This window comes from Protopterus annectens, chromosome 17.part0 (genome assembly GCF_019279795.1).
Source record: "Protopterus annectens isolate FY-2018-M chromosome 17.part0, PAN1.0, whole genome shotgun sequence".
NCBI classification, from domain to species: domain Eukaryota; kingdom Metazoa; phylum Chordata; order Ceratodontiformes; family Protopteridae; genus Protopterus; species Protopterus annectens.
The window spans coordinates 693,547,320-693,571,217 of NC_056751.1; the positions used below are offsets into that span (position 1 = coordinate 693,547,320).

General features: G+C 37.4%; 1 protein-coding gene across 3 annotated transcripts in view; it reads right to left on the bottom strand.

The window, feature by feature from the left end:
• The window catches only part of LOC122791664, a 384,215-nt gene that overhangs the window by 51,224 nt on the left and 309,093 nt on the right, over window positions 1–23,898 (bottom strand). For all 3 annotated transcript variants that reach the window (XM_044059492.1, XM_044059493.1, XM_044059489.1), the window contains 4 exons: window positions 13,646–13,672; window positions 6,168–6,323; window positions 5,041–5,322; window positions 2,428–2,545 (listed from right to left, as the gene is read on the bottom strand). In XM_044059492.1, coding sequence (XP_043915427.1) covers window positions 2,428–2,545; window positions 5,041–5,322; window positions 6,168–6,323; window positions 13,646–13,672 — 583 coding nt within the window. The remainder of the gene's footprint in view (window positions 1–2,427; window positions 2,546–5,040; window positions 5,323–6,167; window positions 6,324–13,645; window positions 13,673–23,898) is intronic.

The following is a 23,898-nucleotide window of genomic DNA, read 5'->3' on the forward strand; positions in this document are numbered from 1 at the left end:
CCCATTGATGTAGTAATTAGTGGGAACTGAGTTTTTCCCAAAGGGTATGATGACACATTTTTTGGCGTTAAGCTTAATGCCATGGTTTCAACACCAGTCATTGGTCTCAGTGTGGCCTTTCTGTAGGATGTCTGCATCACTTGGGGAGTTAATAATCGCTCCCAGCTTGCAACCATCTGTGAACTTGGTTAGCCAAAGTCCCTCTGTGTTGGCCTGGATGTCTGAGAAGTAGATGCTAAACAGGAGAGGACCCAGGACCGATCCCTGTGGGACTCCACTCGTGACTGGTCGGCAGTCTGACTTGCAGTCTGCTATTTTCACACCGTGGGTTCTATCTGTGAGCCAGTTTGCAACCCACCTAGTGATATAGGGGTTGATGCCTAGTTTGGTGAGTTTATTAATAATTCCTGAGTGGGGAATGGTATCAAAGGCCTTGGCCAGATTGAGGTAGGCTGTATGAACTGCCTTGCTTTCATCCACAGCTCTGGTGACTGGCTCAAAGAAGTCAACCAGGTTGACTAGACATGATCTACCTTTCACAAAACCAAATTGAGTGAGATCTCCTTGTTAATTTGGTCCATGATGATGCGCTCCATAGCCTTACATATCAGAGTAGTCAGGCTCATGGGGCGATAATTCCCAGGGTCTGTAGTTGCTCCTCCTTTATGGAGAGAGATGACTGTAGCAGTGCACCATTCGGTTGAGACAAAGCCTGAGGTGAGGCTGTGATTGAACAGGGCACACAGATGTGGTTCCAGTTCACTTTGCACTTAATGTAGAACACATCCAGGGATTTTGTCGGGTCCCATGGAAGCTGTATTCTTGGCCATGGACAACGCAGCTTTAACCTGTGCTGCAGTAATGCTGGGTCCCTGGCATTCCTCCGGTATTGTGATTGGTCCTTTGGTGGTGGGGGAGAGGGGTAAAGTTGACACTGAATCTGTTGGCCAGTATATTGGCAATATCTGCTGTCTCGGTATAGGAGGTACCATTGTGCAGTAACTCAGAGCAAACCTGGGTATTGCCATGAAGATTCTTGATATAACTATAGAAGGCTTTGTGGTTGTTTTTAGTGTCTGCCGCAATTCTGCCTTCATAGTTGGCTTCAGAGGGTTTGATGAGGGATCTCAACTTTTTGTTGAGGCTAATAAGGGAGTTTTTCCAGTCTTGGGACTTCACCTTTTTCTGCAACAGTTTCTTCCTTCTATTGTAGAGTTTATTAATGGTAGGCGACCACCAGATTGGCTTCCTTTTTTTGGAGGAGAGCATCTTGGTTCCATTGGGTATGGCTAGTTCCATGCATTTATGTATGTATTTGTACAGTGCATTGGTATATGATTCGGCAGTCATGCATCTATTTTCCATTGACATGGGTAGCGTGAAGTTAGCCATCTCTGTTTTTAGGAGCCCAACGTCAGCTTTTGAGAAGTTTTTCATGGTGGTTATCTTTGCAGAGTGTATGGGTGAGATGTGGATTTCCATGGTGATTAGTTTGTGGTCGGATCTAACCAGGGAGAAATTGACTATTGGTGTAGAGCAATGGTTGCCCACCCTTCTCAACTGTACAGAGTTTCACAGAATGTACAAAGTTTCACAGAATGTCCAGATGTTTGCCTCATATTTTTGGTCTGTTTTTCACAAATATGAGATTTTCTAGCAAATCATTGGGAAATCATTGAAGATTGAAGTCAGAAAATAATGAGAGATGTTTGAGTTTCAGACTTCATACACATCATAAAATTCATGCTAATGCAAAACCTGTTATTCTATCAACTTTCTAAGTTTGCAAGAGCAATATTTTAAAAAAGTCGCTATTTTGGGGCCTTTTTCTCCACGCTATTTATGGCTTTGTCTAGATTTCTTGCTTTAAGAAGTTGGGAGGTATGACATCATTTAAAACTTCCTGACTTCAGAGGACAAGAATTATGTCCATGGTTACTCTGGGGGAAAAGTGTTAGAAATTCATTTCTCTTACATTTATTGTCCCCATAAGAATAGTTCAGCTACTGAGGAACATGGATGTTTCATATCTACTGTCTGCTAGTTGTACCTACGTATTATTTATGTTTGGAAATGCTAGGATTGTTATTTCAGTTTCTTCTTGAGCCTATCTTTCCAGAGTTCCTCATCTCATTTGCCTCCTATCAAACTCCAAGCTCAGTTTTATCTTAATATTATTTATGTGCTTAAACAATAAATATGTTGCAAACTAAAAGCCCTGTGAAATAAAAGACAAGCAGGTACTAAGAAAATTATAACAAGTAAATTAGAATTAAAAATACTCTTTCTAGTTAAAATGATCCTCTAAAAAGACTAAGTTAAAAAGATAAGTCCTAAGATCATCGGATAGAGAGTACTAGGTACAAATAGCATGATTTAAACAAATAATGTGAATTAAATAAATGATATTTGACTTCAGATTCTTACTTTACACTTAGAGAACAAATGGTCCCTGTTGGATCTCTGCAGGTTCGGATGCATGGATTTCCACAGCTCTCATATCTCCATGTGCACATAGAGAATGCAGGTAACCCATATGTTTGCTCTATGAGTTGAATAAAAAAAGAAAGTTAAAACTTGGCAGCATCTTTTTTAACTGGCTATTATGTATGTAAGAGGCATAAATTATTATGTTTATGAACGATATAGCACAGGTTCTCACATTATGAAAATATTATACTAGTCATCTGCATGTGACCTACAGTTATGTAATTATTTTTTTTTTTTACACTCTGTACCTGCCAGCCATCAAACCTCTGACAATCTACTGACCCATTTGTTCTACAAATCCTGGGTGACTACCATCCAAGACGGAGTGATTATTTTTACAAACATGAGTGGTTGTTCATGCTATTTTTTGTGACTCCCCCCAAGCAAGCCTAGTAACACACCCTAGGCTTAGAATGCAACAGATGACAGTTAAGGCATGTCACTTTCTTCTGTGAGTGATGTAAACCTTTAACACAGCCCACCTCCCTTGAAGGCAGTGCTCCTGGGGGGTTTCCAGTGTCCAGTATTTTTTTTATAAACAATCACACTTAAAGCATAGTGAGCAGTGGTGCAGCGGTTATCATTTTCACCTCACAGCAAGAGGTTATCCTGTTTATTTCTCAACTGGATCCCTTCTGTGCAGAGTCTACATGTCCTCCCTGTGTTCCTGTGGGTTTTCTCCCATATCACAAAGACATGCATCTGGAGCATTTCTCCCCAAGCCTCCACTAAACATTGGCTTGTTCCATGTCGGACTTTCCCAGTTAACAAATGTTAAATAAAATAAAAAATACTTTGAGCTGCCCTTTTCCTTTGAAGGAGCCTATTGTTACATTGTTATTTTACAGTGACTATTAGAGAACCAGTATATAAAGGTTCAGTCTGTGTGGCTCTGGAGAGCGAGAATTAAGCTGCTTACAACAACAACATGGCCGTCTTGATCTTAAGGTGTTTACAACAACAACAACATGGCCATCTTGATCTTAAGGTGTTTACAACAACAACAAGGCTGTCTTGATCTTAAGGTGTTTAAAACAACAACATGGATGTCTTGATCTTAAGGTGTTTACAACAACATGGATGTCTTGATCTTAAAGTGTTTACAACAACAACATGGCCGTCTTGATCTTAAGGTGTTTAAAACAACAACATGGATGTCTTGATCTTAAGGTGTTTAAAACAACAACATGGATGTCTTGATCTTAAGGTGTTTACAGCAACAACATGGATGTCTTGATCTTAAGGTGTTTAAAACAACAACATCAACATCATGATCTTAAGGTATTTACAACAACAACATGGCTGTCTTGATCTTAAGGTGTTTACAACAACAATAACATGGCTGTCTTGATGCTCACTGTCCTCAATAGGCTATAGCCATCTAGGCTAAGAAAAATAATAATATAGAAAAAATAGAGCAAAAAAATACATGCCATTATTCTGAAATAATACTGTAGTTTAGCAGATATTAATGCACGATGTTAGCCATGCACTGCATGCATTATGCTCCATTTAGTGCCTTAAAGCTTCCAAAACAGAAGTAAAGCTAATTATACATACAAAACAAACTAATTCCAAGAAGTGCTTATTGAATGATTTTTGCCTCATATTTTTGGTCTGGTCCTTATAAATGTGTGGTTTTCTTGCAAATCATTGAGTACTTGAAGTCACTTAATAATTCCAGACATTTGATTTTTCAGATATCATATCCTTCTGAAAATGTGTGCTAATTCAACAACTTTTATTCTAGCACCTTGCCAAGTTTATAAGAGCAATATTTAAATTTTGTCCCTGTTTTTGAGCCTTTGTCCCACATTATTTTTGGCTTTCTCTTTGTTTCTTATGCTGGGAAATTAAGAGGTATGACTTACTGTTACACCTTTAATGTTATTTTTGCAGCAAAGCTTTGCCCCACTCCCCTACTACCTGGCATTGGGAGCTTTACCCATATATCCTGCTGCTTATGTATATTAAATACCAGATCCCAGCATCTCAGAGGAGAGGAAATCTTCAGTAATCCAGTAAGATAGGGTTTAGTACATAGTCCACAACATGTACACTTTAATTTCTGTCATTCTGAGGATCCTAGTTATGGTCTTCAGAGTTTTAGCAGGCATTCATATTGTATATGGATGTAAATGAGTACACACACACACACACACACACACACACACACACACACACACACACACACAAATTTTTATATAAACCTGGAGGAAAGATAATGCATAATTACAGAAATCCATGGTTGTGCAGGTATTCCACTACAGAATTAACAGACTAATATGTTTTCCATAGGGTGCATTTCTAATACAGAGGCTAAATCCATTACCAATTTCTTCTGTACACAAGCAGTCCTAGTTATACTTATAAGCAAAGTAGTATATCTGTGATATCATGTTCTGCAAGATATTAACTGATCAAATTCCGAAGCAGACCAGACAAATGCATAACAAACTTGAAACCTATTAATCCTGACATTTAGCATCAATGGGAGATGCATAATGGGCATATGCTATCATTGGTTAAATAAAGCATTTAGTCCCTTACCTTCCATTCTGAAACTCATGGCTACTCCCATTCCATTTAGGAATCTTGTCACTGCCAGGCTGCCATCATCATTTGCGGCAGAAAGGAAGTGTCTTCGATTTGCAAGTGACTCCAATGCAATGTAGCCTTTGTAGAACTTATCCTTCCTAAGGATAAATGTTGCTGACTTACGGAATTGTGAATTAGATTCCCAAGACCCCAGAGCAACCCTGCCATTTTCATCGTATGTAACAAAGAAGTTGGGATGTTCCAAAGATTCTAGTGAAACCAATTTCCACGGACCTTTATAAATGACAGAAAAAGATAAGAGCAAATAGTTTAGATTAACAAAATCCTAGTAAATCTATCATCTATATTATATACAGAAACTGCAAGTATGTTTCCATGTCAAAGAAGTACATGCCACATAATCTTGTATATTGAAAAAATTACCCCAAAGAGAAAATATTTTGTTTTTGTATACAAAATATCATTATAAATGTCCTTTATCATTTTTTTCAAATGACTGATTTTTGTTAGCAAATATTTGTTAACTTTTGCATTTATGTTCAATAGTCAGCAGGAATCTCCCCACTGAAATATAGTCTATTGTATTCATGCATAGTGTACAAGCCACCAGGAGTGAAGATAAATGCAGTCATACAAGTCTTGTCAGTCAGAGCAGGATTGGCATGTTTAGGAAATGCACCAGAAATGCTGAACAGAAAATGCAGTTTATTTGTTATAAGTTACAACATATGGGTGAAGACTTATAAACAGCAACAGTAGCAGAAATCAAGGCCGGTTATATGAGACTAATTGGTATGACAATGTAAAATTTCAAAAAGCCACCCATGTCAGCCTTTTATTAAGTGTGCATTAATTTGCAGTAAAGCTTTTTTTTTTTCTTAAGAGCATACAATTTTTCTTGCATACTAGACAAAATAGCGTAGTAGTGAAAATGTAAGGGAGAGCAAATAGTCCAGCTAAACTAAAACAACTCATTAGGAACTTAAGCACAGCACACACCTTTGATCTTCCATTACCAAAAATTTAAAACATAAATGTAATATTAGTTTGGATAAAGACTTATTAGATGTCTACCGTGGACTGAGGTAAGTTATAGAATCTATACAAAGAATAATTACTTTGAGGGTTCTTGTAGAGGCCATCTGTAAGCATGAAGCTCATGCTTAGTGCATTGGATGTTTCATAGCTCTCTACGCGGACTTGCTGATTCATGTAATCAGCCAGCAGGCGAAGGTTGTTTGGTGTAACAAAATGATAAGGTCCATCTCCGAGCTCTGTTAATGAAAAACAAAAATAAAGGAAAATAATAATTTTGTAAGCCAAGTTCAGTACAAAAAGTTGATTTTAATGAATAATGCATAATGTACAGAGTCCATGTATTATGACCTGTCTGACTCAAAAATAGCATTTGACAAAACTGGAATAATGTTTTCACAAACTTGATATTAGTAATCAGCAATTCAAAACTAGTGTAAAATGTAAGTTACTTCAGCAAAAATAAAAAAAGACAAGTAAATTTAAAAAAGTATATAAATATATATACACATTTCTAATATTAGTTTTGTTTCGGTGTTCAGCATACTCTCTACAACAAAGTTTCATATGATTTTTTTCTCATTGAAAACAAAGATTGAACATTTAAGTACATCCTTTATAGACTGTCAGAAACATGTTTTAAAATGCAGTATTTAAATAAAAAATATACTTTTTTATATGCTCAGTTGTGTTTTATTTTATCTATTTATCCATCTACCTGTCTATAGATATGTGTGTGTGTGTGGGGGGGGGGGGTGAATATATATAGGACCTTCAAAGAGTGGGAGGAGCTTACTATCAATTATTGTTCCAGTGTTCTCATCATTCCAATAGCAAATGCTATGATTTAGCAACCAACACCCAAAAGCTCTCCATCCCGTACTACTATGCAGTAGTTTGAAGTGTTAGTATCTTCAAAATCCAGCACATCTGTTGTAGATTTGTAAGTAAATTTTAGTCACAGTTTTTGTAATGACCAGAAAAAGAAGTTGATTGTGAACAAGAAGCAAGGAAGTCAAGACAAATCCTATACTGTTCATGGTTAAATGTTATCACCTTAATATTAACCTGAAATACCACAACCTCAAACAACTAGGATCTCGTTTTAAGCCACTACTGGGAGAAGCAGTGTCAGTACAGTCCATCTTTAAAAGGGTACAGCCACATTGCTGTATTATCGCCCTCTACTTTATCAGTATGGTAATATGAATCCTTGTCTCTGGTGGTGGAATTGAACCCACAGCCTTGTTATCTTTCCAGCATCAGAAATGACTGATCTGTTCTTCATAGACAGACTCCGCAAATCCATCCAGGCACCACCGAATGACATGTTCCTGACACACCTTAGTTATGTATATGCCTCAGCTTACTGAAATTAATAATAGTCACCTAGATCATAAATGTTTTGGAAACTCAGTTCGCTCTTTATTTATTCTTGCCTTAGACCACTCTTATGTTGGACATCCACGGTTAAATTAAGCTCATATTCTTTGATTTTTCCATACTTGGTAGATTTCGTAAGTGTTAATTTTGGGCACGTGTGATATGAGAGAACAGCAGAAATGTACATTTCAAACGTATCGACATATATTGCTAAATATACCACTGAGCACATTTTGCACATCTCTGTTAATACTATCGCACTGCCTAGCAAATTTAGAGATACTGAAGCACAGGCTAGTGTCTTAGGAGAACAATCCATTGCAAAGTAGTATTTTCTCATGTGACATATTCTTCACGTAAAGAGATAATCTTAATTATGAACGCACTAAAGGGACATGAGACTTAAAATCACACTGTTGAGTGTGTGTGTGTGTGTGTGTGTGTGTGTGTGTGTGTGTGTGTGTGTGTGTGTGTGTGTATGTGTGTGTGTGTGTGTGTGTGTGTGTGTGTGTGTGTGTGTGTGTGTGTGTGTGTGTGTGTGTGTGTGTGTGTGTGTGTGTGTGTGTGTGTGTGTGTGAGTGTGTGTGTGTGTGTGTGTGAGTGTGTGTGTGTGTGTGTGTGTGTGTGTGTGTGTGTGTGTGTGTGTGTGTGTGTGTGTGTGTGTGTGTGTGTGTGTGTGTGTGTGTGTGTGTGTGTGTGTGTGTTTGTGTGTGTGTGTGTGTGTGTGTGTGTGTGGGTGTGTGTGTGTGTGTGTGTGTGTGTGTGTGTGTGTGTGTGTGTGTGTGAGTGTGTGTGTGTGTGTGTGTGTGTGTGTGTGTGTGTGTGTGTGTGTGTGTACTGTAGAATGAAAGCCTCATTATATTGTATTTATTTTAATCTTCTTCCAAACTCCAAGATAATTTATAAAGGAAGATAGTCCAGCAGACAGAACTTGATATAACATTTTAGGAAAATGTTCACATTTATTAGCTACACCAATTTTCAGTAATTAAAAAGTCCTATTCCAGATTTATGAAGTTCAATCCAAAATTTTGAGTATTTTCAGGGGAGATTCGGATAACAAATTATTAAAGCTTTATACTTTATGGAATATTTACATGAACAGGTAAGTCTTGGGCAAGTCCCAAAGCACTATATATGGGAAAGCTTTTCTACAGGATAAGTTGTCAAGCCCCAAAATATGGAAACAAAGCCCTAGATGTGCATTCTTTTTACTAGCCTGTATAGACATATAGCTCAGTTGAAATACATGCTTGTGGCCACTAGACAACTGTTTAATATGGATTAATTCTGACATAAAAAATGAACATTTGTTCATATCAGAGGTATAAAGGTTTTGGATGTATACTCACTCCATCAGCAGATGTGTTATTTTCATTTAGTATCGCAAGTCACTGTATTAGCAAGTGTTTGGTCGGCATATGGATACGGTCATTATTACCATACGCTGCTAATAACTAAGTGCAGCAATAATTCTAGAGTCTAGGCACCCTTTCTTCAGAACAGAGTTACCTATAACCTACCTGAGTAAGCCATTTATAAGTTAGTTTTTTTTTTTAATTCATTTAAGGTTATGTTTGGTCATATAGCCAGAAATGCTCACTTGTTTAAAAAAGTTAGTTTCACTGGCAAGTTGCTAACCACCTTAAAAAAAGAAATTATAGATATGGACATGATATTACTATTGTTAAGTGAGTTATTTATTTGAAATAAAGGAACCCAAACCAATAACAACAGCAATCCATAATTCAGACCACTGTAAATAAAATTTGCAGATTTGCCCTTTTGGTAGGCACCTTGAGTCATCAGTGTATTCTTCTACAGAAGGTAAACTGGGTCCCATTAACTGAAAGGGCCACCTACTTGCTAAGTTAATTAATATTTGAAATTTTAAAAGAGTGATAGTGACCTCTAATTAAAATATCTCTACCTACTGGAGAACCTAACTTCACCCTTAGAATTTCACAGCCTGATTGTGTGTCCCCTCACAGACCTCCCTTTAAAACAGCATCTGGTGAAATGGCCTTTTTTAGGCTGGGTCATGCCATATGGCATAATCTTGCTTCTGATTTGAGAGCAAAGAAACTCTTTCAGACCACTAAACAATACTTGCTGAGCAACTGCAAAGTGATGCAGCATTTAAATGCTTTATAGATAGTGGCTAGCAATTCCGCTATCTATTTCCTTTGTTACCTAGATTCATTATCCTGTGTTTGTGCCCGATACAGCCAGCAGGTGATCATTTTGTGTATTGTATGATCTCTCTAAACTCAGTTTCTATGTGCAAACTATTCTTCTATATAGATCTGTATTCATAATGTAGATATGGTGTACCCAATACTTACATTGTATATATTCATATATTATACTGTGTACCTAATACTTACATTGTATACATTTGCATATTATACTGTGCACCTACTACTTACATTATATATATATATATATATATATATATATATATATATATATATATGTGTACATATATATATATATATATCTATATATATATATATATATATCTATATATATATATATATATATATATATATATATATATTCATATATTATACTGTGTATCTAATACTTACATTGTATATATTTGTATATTATAATGTGTACCTAATGCTTACATTACATATTTGCATATTATACTGTGTGCCTAATACTTACATTGTATATATTCATATATTATACTGTGTACCTAATACTTACATTGTATATATTCGTATATTATACTGTGCACTTACTACTTATATTGTATATATTTCTATATTATACTGTGTACCTACCACTTACATTGTATATATTTGTATATTATACTGTGTACCTACTACTTACATTGTATATATTTGTATATTATACTGTGTACCTACTACTTACATTGTATATATATATATATATATATATATATATATATATATATATATATATATATATATATATATATATGTATATTATACTGTGTACCTACTACTTACATTGTATATATTCATATATTATACTGTGTACCTACTACTTACATTGTATATATTTGTATATTATACTGTGTACCTCCTACCTACATTGTATATATTTGTATATGATACTGTGTACCTGCTACTTACATTGTATACATTTGTATATTATACCGTGTACCTAATACTTACATTGTATATATTCATAGAGTATACTGTGTACCTACTACTTACATTGTATATAATTGTATATTATACTGTGTACCTGCTACTTACATTGTATATATTTGTATATTGTACTGTGTACCTCCTACCTACATTGTATATATTTGTATATGATACTGTGTACCTACTACTTACACTGTATATAATTGTATATTATACTGTGTACCTGCTACTTACATTGTATATATTTGTATATTATACTGTGTACCTGCTACTTACATTGTATACATTTGTATATTATACTGTGTACCTACTATTTACATTGTATATATATTCGTATATTATACTGTGTACCTAATACTTACATTGTATATATTCGCATATTATACTGTGTGCCTAATACTTACATTGTATAAATATATTTGTATATTATACTGTGTATCTAATACTTACATTGTATATATTTGTATATTATGCTGTGTACCTAATACTTACATTACATATTTGCATATTATACTGTGTGCCTAATACTTACATTGTATATAGTTGTATATTATACTGTGTGCCTAATACTTACATTTTATATATTCATATATTATACTGTGTACCTAATACTTACATTGTATATATATATTCGTATATTATACTTATAACCTAATACTTACATTGTATATATATTCGTATATTATACTGTGTACCTACTACTTATATTGTATATATTTCTATATTATACTGCGTACCTACTACTTACATTATATATATTTGTATATTATACTGTGTAACTACTGCTTACATTGTATATATTTTTATATTATACTGTGTACCTACTGCTTACATTGTATATATTTGCATATTATAATGTGTACCTAATACGTACATTGTATATATCTGTATATAAATTACGTAAGTCTGTACGTGTGCTATATGATTGTATAAATGTATGCTATCTGTTCACCGATTTCTGCTCATACAGCTGCAGTTTGTGTCTTGAAAGGGCCTTCTGACTAGTCTACTTAACTGTGTAGCAAACAGAAATAAACAAAAACAAAACTACAGGAACATCTAAAAGGCTATTACTACAACTCTAATCCATGACAGGAAATGTAACACCATTCTCCCTATACAGTAATAGACTATTCAAATGTCCATGACTGGAAGAAGTGGGAAGAACAGTCACTTTTCTTACCAATTAATTAATTAATTAATTAATTAATTAATTAACTAAATGCTGCTATAAATGAATGCATTACATAATTACAGATGTAATAGTCACATCTACAATATGTATAACTGGCATACCATCTTATATAAAAAGATAAATGTGAGTTGTAATGTTGCAACGTGGATTGTAAAGAAGTATATTTCATTTTATGATTTGGTAGAGCAGACATACAATGATAAATTCCTGGACAACATTTTGGATAACTCACTGGATCTGTGCTTTTGCCTAAATTTAATGAAGATGATTAATTTTATACTATGGTAAAATACAACAACCCTTTTGTTGTGCATAGCTCAGATGTTTACTTTGGTTTAGCACTGTATGTTGCATTTCTGTTTTTTTTTCTCACTTAGGTTTTTTGGCTGTCTCAGAGGCCATTCAAAGTCCTGTTATCTTCAGCTGGCATCTTTACATATCATTGTCACATTATTCTGTTTCATTCGGAGTACTCAGACTGATCTCTGCCGTGCCCTGCTTTATTGGTAATATGCTGCATCTCGATAAATCACATTGGTTACTCAGTCTAAAGACTTTAACCTGGTATGCAACCTTAATAGAACCTGCTGGAGGAACAGATTTGTCTCCCAGAAGTTACCACACCTTTGGAACAGACTCCCACTTCATGTCAAACAGAGCACCTCATTGGCCCTCTTCAAACTCAGCCTGGACAGCATAATGTGTAACCATTAATTCACCCCAGGGGTTCCACCTGTGTCCTTCTTGGAAGGAGACAATAGGTGATGATTGTGAAAATAAGGGTAGAAGTTGACTATGCTTGTAAGGGCCCTATGGCCACTACCCTAGTAACTTCCTATGATCACCCTTGTTTGACTCTTCTCTCTTAGTTTCCATAATTAATTATACATGTCTTAACATTAGTATTTACGAGTTTATGTATGTATATCTATGTTCTAGTGTTTCATATTTTACACATGTATAAGTGTGTATATCACTTACAGTTAACGATGATCAGTAGATCACTAACCATAACATGTAATCATGTACAGGGCTGGGATCTTCATGACATGCAATACTTTTTTTTTTACACAGCACAGTTGCACTTTGTTCATTCTGTGCTGCACATTGCCTTTCCCACAATGTTATGAACAACAGATGACTGTTTTGAGGCTGAGGTATAATATTCTACGATATAGACTGGTCTGAAGACCCTTTTAACTCATGACTTGCTTCTGTATGGGTAGAAGTCAGTGAATAGATAACATATTTGTACAATAATATTGTACACACACAATTATGTAATTCAAGGTTATATACAAATATATACAATGCAGATATTATGTGCACAATATAGATATTATGAATACAGTTATATACTGTATATAGTTCATACTATAATGAACAACGGATGTCTGTTCTCAGGCTAAGGCATAATATGCTAATATGCAGATTCATTGTTTTCTCCCAAAAGGATTCAGTATATAATATTGTGACTTTCTAATAAATAAATAGGAAATACTTGCATATATATTATGAAAAACTAATATATTTCTGAAACAGCTTGGACTTACCAAAACGTTTTATTCTGTACCAGTATTTAATGAGTAAGATAATAGTTTTGTGTGAGGTAACCAGCATGATGTCAGGCATTTCCTTTCAGATATTGAACAGTATTTGAACAATCAATGCTATGCATGCCTTTAGCAGTTAAAATTAACATATCTTTTCCTTCTGTAAGTTAACCCACTCTGCTCTACATGTTAAGTCCTTCATGACAATATTAAAAATAAAAGTTTGCATGAGATCTAACTTGTTTGCTGCCGATGCATATTTAATTGAATCATTTTAGCTCAAAACAAGCAAGCGTGTTACTAACCTCTGTTGTAATATTCACATGGAGCAGCTGTAAAAGGGAAGGAAAACAGAAATTAGAATGTGTGTGCAGATTCTGCACAAAATTGTATTTCAATAAATTACATATAAATTTCTACACAGACTTTTAAAGTGGCTAAAATCTGCAGATATAACTGCAAATTATAACAACATACTCTGGTTCCCATAGGAAAAGTTTATAATTCATCAGCCATCTGTTGAAATTAGTACAGATTATGCAGTGACTATCATAATTTTTCCATGGTCAGATTGGCTCCTGTGTGCCTCTTTTTCCACTCATATACCATCAGCTGACAGCTCCTTTGATATGGCCCTATAACTCTTTACCTTTAGTGACCCTGATACTACTCCCACATGTCTGCAGGTTGGGAAGAGAAAGTGGAAATCATGGCTTCTTCATAATGAAATACATACAGCCACCAGGAAAAATGACAGCAGCAAACGGTACTGCAGTCTCACATTTCCAAAAACAATATGTGCGCATCCCTCTTCTGATACACGGCAAATACACTAATCAGCTTGAAGCTATCACTGTATCTTCAGCTTCCTTTTACAAAGATTAATGAAGGAAATTATCTGTATTAAAAAAGGGTCTATATTAGATCAGCGAATGCTTAATAAAGCGAACGCTGATTGATCGACCTTATGTAAGTGAAAGGGAAAGAAATCGCTGATCCAAAACACATACACACAACACAAGCACACCAAACAAACATAAATCCACACAAATACACCTAAAATCTGACACCTAACCCTACACTAAACTATGCACACACCACTAACTATCCACTTACCTTAACCCAAACCCTAACCCTAAGGTCCGTCACTATCGCACACTCACCTCACCCGCTCCCTAACCCTAACTCACCTAAACCCACCCTAACCCTCACATCCACACAATTGCACACATACCTAACCCGAGGCCTAATCCTAACTCACCTAACCTACCCTAACACTCACATCCACACAATTGCACACTTACCTGAATCTGACCCGTAATTTTCCAACGCAGCACTGAAAATACCAAAGCAACAGAAACAAACAACCAAATTCTTTCCCTAGGAAAAAATTTGTGTTTCTGTTTCTTCAATATTTTTAACATTGGCTAAAATAAGGTTGATCAATCAGCGTTCGCTTGTTTAAGCGTTCGCTGATCTAATATAGACCCATTAAAAAAGCACTAAATTATTTTACGACTGTATAAAAGGAAAAAGTTAGATATCTAGTTCATCTTCAGTGTATATTATTCAACGCTTATCATTTCTATCACTGATTCAACAAGATATGATCTCTGTTACTGCCTTACCAGCAGATAGCTTACAGTGGTTTAAACAGCTGAAGTCAGAACTGTCCCTTGCCATACTATATGCAAATGTGACACTGTTACACATGTAGAAAAGGCACATCAAAAGACACTAATGACAAGAAGCATGTTAATATCATAAGTTCATAGGTTCATAGGTTCATAAGTTCATAGGTAGGTACTAGGCTATCGGTCAAAGGGCCTAAGCAAGCCTAGCCAACAAGGTTCCCTGGCTTTTTCCACCCAAGGAAATTATTTTCTTGTGCCCCTGTCGAGCAGCGTCACAGAAGTGATCCCCAGGGTGAATTTCCTATTTCCCATTCACTCATCAAGATTTCTCTTAAAGAGTGCTAATGAGGAGCTTTGTTTGAAATAGATGGGTAGCTTGTTCCAGAGTAGAGTTCCTGGAGTTTTTTGAGATGGTCAGTGTACGGCATCTATTTGAGGCCAGTAATCCTCTTTGTAAGGTACTACTGAGGCCTTTCCAGCTGTTGTAGATGTCTTGTGAGGTACATTCCAAAAGGGTCTAATGAGTGATGAGTAGAGGGGAACAATGACCTCTCTTTTCCTGGATGAGAACCCTTTTGTGATGAGGTGTGCCAAGTAGAAGGATTTCCTGACCACTGTGGTGATGTGATTATCAAAGGAGAGACTACTGTCCACCTGGGTTCCAAGGTCTCTTATCACACTTTTGGTGTTAAGTAGACTGCTGCCTATGTGGTAGCTCATAGGTACAGAGTTTTTACCAAAAGGGATGACAATGCACTTTTTGGCATTGAGCTTGAGGCCATGGCTCTGACACCAGGCATCTGTCTCAGTGAGACTCTTCTGTAGGATGTCCACATCATTTGGGGACTCGATTATTGCTCCTAGTTTGCAGTCATCTGTGAACTTTGTTAGCCAGAGACCTTCTGTGTTAGCCTGTACTTCAGAGAAGTAGATACCAAACAGGAGAGGACCCAGGACTGAACCCTGTGGTACTCCACTAGTCACTGGTTTGAAGTTGGATTTGGAGTCTGCAACTTTTATAGTGTGGATTCTGTCAGTGAGCCAGTTGGCAACCCATCTTGTGATGTAGGGATTTATACTTAGTTTAGTGAGTTTATCTATAATTCCAGAATGGGGGATGGTGTCAAAAGCCTTGGCAAGGTCAAGATAAGGCTGTGTGAACCACCTTACCCTCATCTATGGTAACTGCTTCAAAGAAATCTATCAGGTTTAGGAGACATGATCCGCCTTTCACAAACCCAAACTGGGTTGGGTCCAGAGTTTGGAGGTTACCAATGTCTTTGCTTATAAGTTTCATGATGATACGTTCCATGGCCTTGCAGACCAGACTCGACAGGCTAATAGGGTGATAGTTCCCGGGGTCCATGGTGGCTCCCCCTTTGTGAAGTGAGATAACTGTTGCCTGAAGTGAGGCTCTGATTGAACATGGTACTTAGGTGGGGAGCCAGTTCGTTCTGAAGTTCATGTAAAATGCAGCCTGGGATGTTGTCCGGTCCTATGGATGCTGTGTTTTTGGTGTTAGAGAGTGCAGTTTTTACCTGCAAAGTTGTGATTACAGGGACTCTGCATTCTTCCAGTATAGATATGAGCCCTTTAGGGGGTGAGAGGGGGTAAAGTTAGCACTGAACCTATCTGCCGGGATGTTGACAATATCAGTTGGTTCTGTAAATTTCATGCCATTGTGCTGTAACTCAGAGCAGATCTGGGTGTTGCCATTGAGATTCTTGACATAGCTATAGAATTCTTTGTGGTTGTCTTTATAATCATTGGCGATTTTGTTTTTGTAACTAGCTTTGGAGGATTTTATGAAGGATCTCAGCTTCTTATTGAGGTTGACCAGGGAGCTCCTCCACTCATGGGATTTTACTCTCTTTTGCAACAGTTTCTTTCTTCTGTTGTAGAATTTGTTTATGGCAGGGACCACCATACTGGCTTGCTTTTTTTGGAGGATAGCATCTTGGTTCTGTTAGGGATAGCACAATCCATGCACTTGTGTAAGTGCTTATAGAGTGCATTGTGTAGGATTTGGCAGTCGTAACTGTATTGACCATCTGCATGGGTGTCATGAAGTTCGCCACTTCTGCCTTAAGAAGCATGCAATTGGCTTTGGAGAATTTTTTTACGGTGGTTTCCTTAATGGGGGGTGGGGGAGGGATGTGAATATCTAGGGTGATTAGCTTATGGTCGGATCTGACCAATGAGGAGTTGACCTCAGGTGTGGAATACTGGTCATTCATGTTGGTAATGACTAGGTCTAGGATATTGTTGCCCCTGGTGGGGGTGTGGATAAGTTGATCCAGGGCATTGGAATTTATGAATTCCAGAAAGCATCGAGAGAAGGAGTTGGTAATGGTGGGGTATTTGAAATCGCCCATTATTAGGGTGCTTGGCTGAACCCTAATATTTTTCAGTATATCAAGAAAAGAGGAGTGGGAATCCTGGGGTATGTTGGGAGATCTCTAGCAAGCTAGAATTTGGATTGCAGTTTTGCCTAGAGTTAGTTGCACTTCGATAATCTTGGATGCATTATGCTGAACAACTACCCTGGAGGTGTGGATATCCTTAATGAATATGGACACACCTCTGCCTTTAGTGTTTTGGTCCAGGTTAGATGGCCAAAACATGTGGTATGAATTATAGCCTGGTAATGTAGGGGTGCTCTCTGGAGCCTTGAACCAGGTCTCTGCACAGATATTGATGTTCTCCATTTTAAGGAGTGCCTCGAGTGAGTGCATTTTGAGGTTTAGACTTCTAGCATTGAGTAGCATTACCCTCAGTTTTTTCTTGCCTGTACCTGTTACGGTGTTGAATTTGTCATTTGAACATTGCCTATAAAAGACACTATAGGGGTGGCAAGAGCCTTAGCCCGTATCCAGAATTCCAGGGGCAACAGTTGCAGGCCATCTCTGGCAAAGCATCGTGCTCTGTCGACCATGTCAACCCAAGCAGACAGATACTGGACCCCCCCTTAGAATGACACCAGAAGCTTAGCCAATTGTTGACATGAAACATTTTGTCCTTGTATGGTATCATTCTGGGTGATGGCAGGATGCTACTCAGGGCTAGGGTCATACCTACCTGGGCTACAAGATCAGAGAACTCTTCCATGTCTCTTTTCATGTAGTTGAGGAAGGTACGTCTCAGGTCGTTCATACCAACATGGACAATGACAGAGTCATATTTGTACTTGTTGTGGAGTGACATGAGTGCATGGGTTATGTGGGGTATCGTAGCACCCTACAGGCAGCTGATAGTAACATTCTCTTTGTTTAGCCTGGTGAGTGGGACAACAGTGTGCCTGAGTATAGAGTCACCTATGACTAGTGTGTTAGGTATGTTGTTTTGCCTTATGGGCTGTGGTTGAATGGCACACTGAGTTTGTGGGCTATGTGTCTTTTGGGTTGCGCTGGGGGGTGGAGGTTGCTTGCATTTCTGCTTTGGAGGTCTCTGTTGCTTGGGCAAATTATTATTGAAAGCCTCCGTGAATGATTTTGTATTTCTATGTGTGGATTTTGGTGGTGTAGTTTTAGTGGGACAATGTGATGAGTGTGGTGTGCTACAAGTGTTTACCTTCTCCTCCTGACTGTCTAGTCCAGTCTTGGTTGGAGAGAGCTTTGCCTCCAGTTTAGCTATATAAGTGCATCTCTCACAGGTTGTAGTGTTGGGTGGTAAGAGGAGAGGGTTGTCTGTGTACATGAGGCAATTGCTAAATTGCCCCAAGATGCCCAGATTAATCAGGTAGATAGGAGAAAACACCAGAAGCTGACTTTTGGACATGTCTGAATAGGTACTAAAAATTATTTTCCTCTAGACAAGTGAGGAAAGTAAGTACAAAAACTGATTTCCTCTAAGCAAATAAGGAAGGTTGAGTGCTGTAGTAATTTGTAGCTTTTTTAGTGCTTACATGTTCTGAACAAGTGCTGAGCTCAAAGAACAGATTCAAGTGCTGAAACTAGAAATCTGGCTAGTTCTAAGGGAAAATTTGAAGAGCACACTTTCTGGCACCGGGAATAGTTTAAGCCTAGATAAGCATCAGTGCACAATGCGCAAACTCACGCAAACACGGGTTTTTAAGTCAGAAAGGTGAAAGGGATAGAAATCAGCCCAAAACAGCCAATAAGGTACAATTTCAGAGCTGGAAACCACTCCATTTGTGACAGATAGACTGCTCAATGTTTACCACTCCCACTCTTAAGCAGAAAGACTTTCCTCTACCACAACAAGGCTGCGCAATGCTTACCACTCCCACTGATAAGCAGAAAGACTTCCCTCTACCACAAAAAGGTCTGGACAACTCAGAAACATAAAATCAAGTCCTGAAACAAGCAACTCTGGGATCCGGACTATTCTAGTATAGGAAAAGGTGGAAAACGAGCAAAACAGATAAGTTATATATTTTGTTTACTCATTTTTTTTATTTTTAACTGAAAATTTATTTAGAGTGTGAAAAGTTACATCCTAGTAGCTGGTATGCAGTTCCAGAAATCCTGGCCACAGTCTGTCTTCTGGTCATCAGCATAGCTTGGGAGTAAAGGGGGCAGCAGCCTCAGGTGCAAGTTGTTAGTGGGCATGACTGGCAGATCTGTTTTTTTTTTTTTTTTGTAATTTTTTTGGATCACCTCATAACTGTCAGCATGGGATAGTAGAAGTGAAAGCATTAGAATCTGTTGATCCTCCTTAGGAGAGAAAGGAGGTGTGCCAGATCAGAGAACAGCCTTCTTTTGGCTCCTCAATCTAGTACTAAAGGGTGCTAGATTGGGGGGAAGTTGGCGTGTGGGCACTGGGCACCAAATGATCCAGCTATGGTTCTGCTGCTGGTAGGAAAACCAGTCATCCATTTGTGCTATCCAGATAAAGACTTGGATTATGACAACCTGACAGTTAGGGAAAGGATGAAGTGGCCAATAGCCAGATGTCCTATCCTTGAGGAGAATTCTGGGAATTTCCTTATCTAAATGACTTCTGGTGGAGATGAGGAGCTAGACAGGCCACCTCTATAAGGGGGCATAGATGACATTGATGTATTCATGACTTTCTTATACACATGACTAAATGGACTGAACAACCAATTTTTGCAATTCAGTTTCTCTCTCATATCTGTAAACATAGGCTGCAGCTGTGTACAGTAGATGTGCATACCATGTTTATGCCAGTACTGCAGTTCATAAATGTGGATCTTACTACTGAGAAGGCATATTACTTTCATGAATCACACACTGGTAAGTATGGTACACTGTTGGTACTACGTGCAACAGCATCCAAGGGTTAGCACTTCAGATGTGCTTCAGTAGTTTAGGTGTAACACACCTAAAAATAATCCATCTTTAGTAATTACTAACCCACAGATAGTGTGTGACATTTCTCAAACTCTTCTTTAAATTCATTTAAATGATCCTGCACTAAGTCTGCAACTGCCTAACCAGGTTAGAGGATGTGGATCGGAGACACATTATATGAATACTACCATTGCACCAACTTATATAGAGATAGCTTAGACACTTAGATATGTGTATGTACATGTCTGTGTATGTGGTGCACATTTCTGAATTTCTGTATCTGTCTGTAGTGGACTCACCATCTAATCACAGTCACACAGTAAAGAACCCTAAATAATAAATCAAGGGTCGGCTTTAGGTAATTAACATTAACTGCTAGAATCATACTGAATGCTGGTACTGGACTACATTCCAATTGACAAAGTGACCCATTCAGGTATTCCAGTTAACACCTGGCAATGCAAAACAATATGCAAGAATAACACTGCATAAAGTCTATTATTTTTTCTAGACTGTAATTAGTGCTCTTACAAATATGAATGTTATGCAAATTTCCTTCTGAACATTTCTACTACGTGCCTTTATTTCTGAGACTACAGTAAAGCTGCCTGAAGCAGTCTGCATTTATGGGCAAGAGTAGTTCATATAATTAATCTGGCCATTATGCATACCTATGTATAGAACTTCATTAATTTATATGTAAATGAGAGGATCCATTGAAACAAGCACTTTCATTGACTGCACCATTCTACCATCACTACTTTTATGATTGTGGTAGTTTGATCAACTGTGTCAAAGCAGATGTTGTAATTGGATAAATAGAGGCCCATATGTATTTATTAAGCATCCACTTCAAGGCACAATTGAGAACCTAGCCCAAGCTCTCAAAACACCTTCTGGTCAAGTGATTTGGTCAAAGTCATATTGTTAGCAAATGACAGCAATCAAACCCAGGACTACATCTCATTACTGGCTCTTTGTCATAATCCTCTCTACAAACTGGATGACATACAGATTATACCATTCTGTGTAGCATAATATGTGGAAGTTTATTTATTTGTTTTGTAGATAGGTTGAGGGAATATCCTGCAGCATTTCTGTCAGAAGGCAGCCTGTGTCTAAATTATGTTTTTTTTTTTTTTTTTTTTTGTCTCCTGTCTGAATTCTAGTTCTAATATCTTGTGTCTCCAAGTGTGCTTTTCAAGAGTGTGTGTGGTTGTGCAGATAGTATCCAGGATCCTACTACTACAGGTTTTAGATTTACTTGGGTATATAAACAAGTGCGCTGATAAATCAAATCTGAGAGTTTAAACTCTACAAAAAGAGGTTTTGTTTGTCCCTTCTGCTACTCTGGTCCCAAAACAGTTTGATGAAAGAGGGAAATTTAATTCAGTGAGTGCTCAAAAGTCACCTATCATTTAAATCCTCTAGTCCTCTCTCTTAAAAGGCAAAATGCACCCTCCCTGCTACCTTCTAGAAAACGGAGCAAAAAACAAAAAAGATGGAAGTAGAGGAATGACAAAAAAGATGATCCTGTCAGAAGAGAGGACTTTCTAATACTTCAGAATGGTTATGCCAGCAATCTGTTCTTATTAGTACGGAATTCCAGGTAAACATTCAAAAATCCTCCTTGACCAGTGATGAGGATTGTTTCTCAGCTGCATTCTAGACACTTCTCAGCAGAAGGTTTTTCTTACCCAGAAAAAGATAGGATTTTAACTGGAAACTTTGAGCTTCTCCAATTGGTCTCTGGCTTCTGCAAAATAATATCTCAGGATTCATTGCTTCTATGATTCTTATGATTCCTTTAGCCAGGTTACACATACAGAAAAATTCAGTGACTTTAAAAACACATTCAGATATAGATAGCAAGTGGCTCATAATCCATATCTCCTTTTCTCCTCCTGTCTCAAGTCAATCTGTAACTACACACACCTCAGATTTTGCTTGTAGAACAGGTTTCGGTGGTTTGGGGGGTCAAAGATGCAAGGCCTGTAAAACTCTTCAGACAGATCAGTGCACATAAATGAGATGTTGGCTATAATCTATGCTGTAAAATGTTTTCACCATCTGTATTCATGTGATTAGACACCACAGTGCTGTGGCACATAAAAAGGAGAGCACCAGGGCTTGCTCTCTCTGTCTGGCTGTGATGACTTGGGAGGTAGCTGTTCAGCATGTTTTAACCCTCCAAGCATGTTGCAGTCTTAAAATGCAGAGGCGGACAAGCTGAGCACAATCAGAACAGGCCATTATGAATGGAAATTGAACAAAGTGGTCTTCAGGAATTGATCCAGTTGTGAGGAATGCCTCAAATATATCTGTTCGCCTCATTTCAGAATAGAAAACTAAACATTGTGCATGAGGACTCCTTCCAGGCAGGCCTGGAAAATGGATGCATTTTCATTCCCAACAGCTAGATGATTCAGTTTTGATTATCTTTTGGACACTTCTTTCATTAGGATGTGTATCAGGTACTGAAGGATGCAAGAAAGCCTGTTGCTATGAAATCTTATACTGGCAAGTAAAACACAACCAAGCTAGAATTTTCACTGAGTAATACCTTCTAGCACCTGTAGAAGAGACCCATGGGATATATGCAGTTGATACAAAGGATGAGGACTGATCAGGTCAGAAGCGCAGCAGCAACTGTTAGTGTGCTTGCTGCTCTAGTCGCTTATATTATGGGCAATGGGAAGCGCTATTCTACAGTTGTCGCTGTGTCTATAAATCAAAGGCAATCTTTAGGGGGTCATTTGATAGGTGCTCTGTATACTGATAACTGATGTCCCACAGTGGACTAGGACTATGTACAGAGATTTCCACCACTGTGCAGTACTATTTATGAATCCCACAGAGTTCTGGAGTGCATTTTTAATATTTACCAGGTGTATACCATGGGCAAGAGAAGTTCATATAATTACTCTGGTCATTGTGCTTACGTGTGAAGCCCACCACATGTTAGTAGAAATTATACCTCTGCAGACTACAGTTGTTTTATACCTTTTCATTCAAAAACTTTCTAAGGGGCAAAATGTTTTTGTACAATAGTTGATCCAGTAGTTGACAAAAATGGGAAAAGGATGCAAGTGAATATACTTTCTGTGGATGGATACAATGAATTAAAAAATTATATTTTTGGGGTTTGGAGGACTCATGAAAAGTTATAGACTCAAAAATCTAGACTGAAAAATCTTTATATAATGAATTAGTTGAGGAAAAGGGAAGGAACAACACATAAAATGTATTTCTAAGCAAATTTTAATTGACTAAGGTCCCACTGAAACCTTTTCTTTTGGGGGGGGGTGAGTCATTGGAACTTAATGTAATTGACTTGAGGAATCACATAATTTATTAATGATGTTGTGAGAAGTGAACCAGTGCCAACAGCTTTTTGTTGTAACTCACTGAGCGACATAACTATCCAAGCCATGTTGGTAGGCAAGAAATCCCATTTAATGCATTCAAGGGCTGCTTACCTCGCTTATCTAAGTATGCAAATGTTATTCCCAAGCTGATGCTCTTTTACATGTTTATAACTTTCAGGTTAAAAGGAAAAAAGATGCTTTCTTTCTTTGTACCACCATAGGTCTTGACATCTAATCACTGTCATTCATGGTTTTTAATGTGGCGTTCTTACTGCTTTTT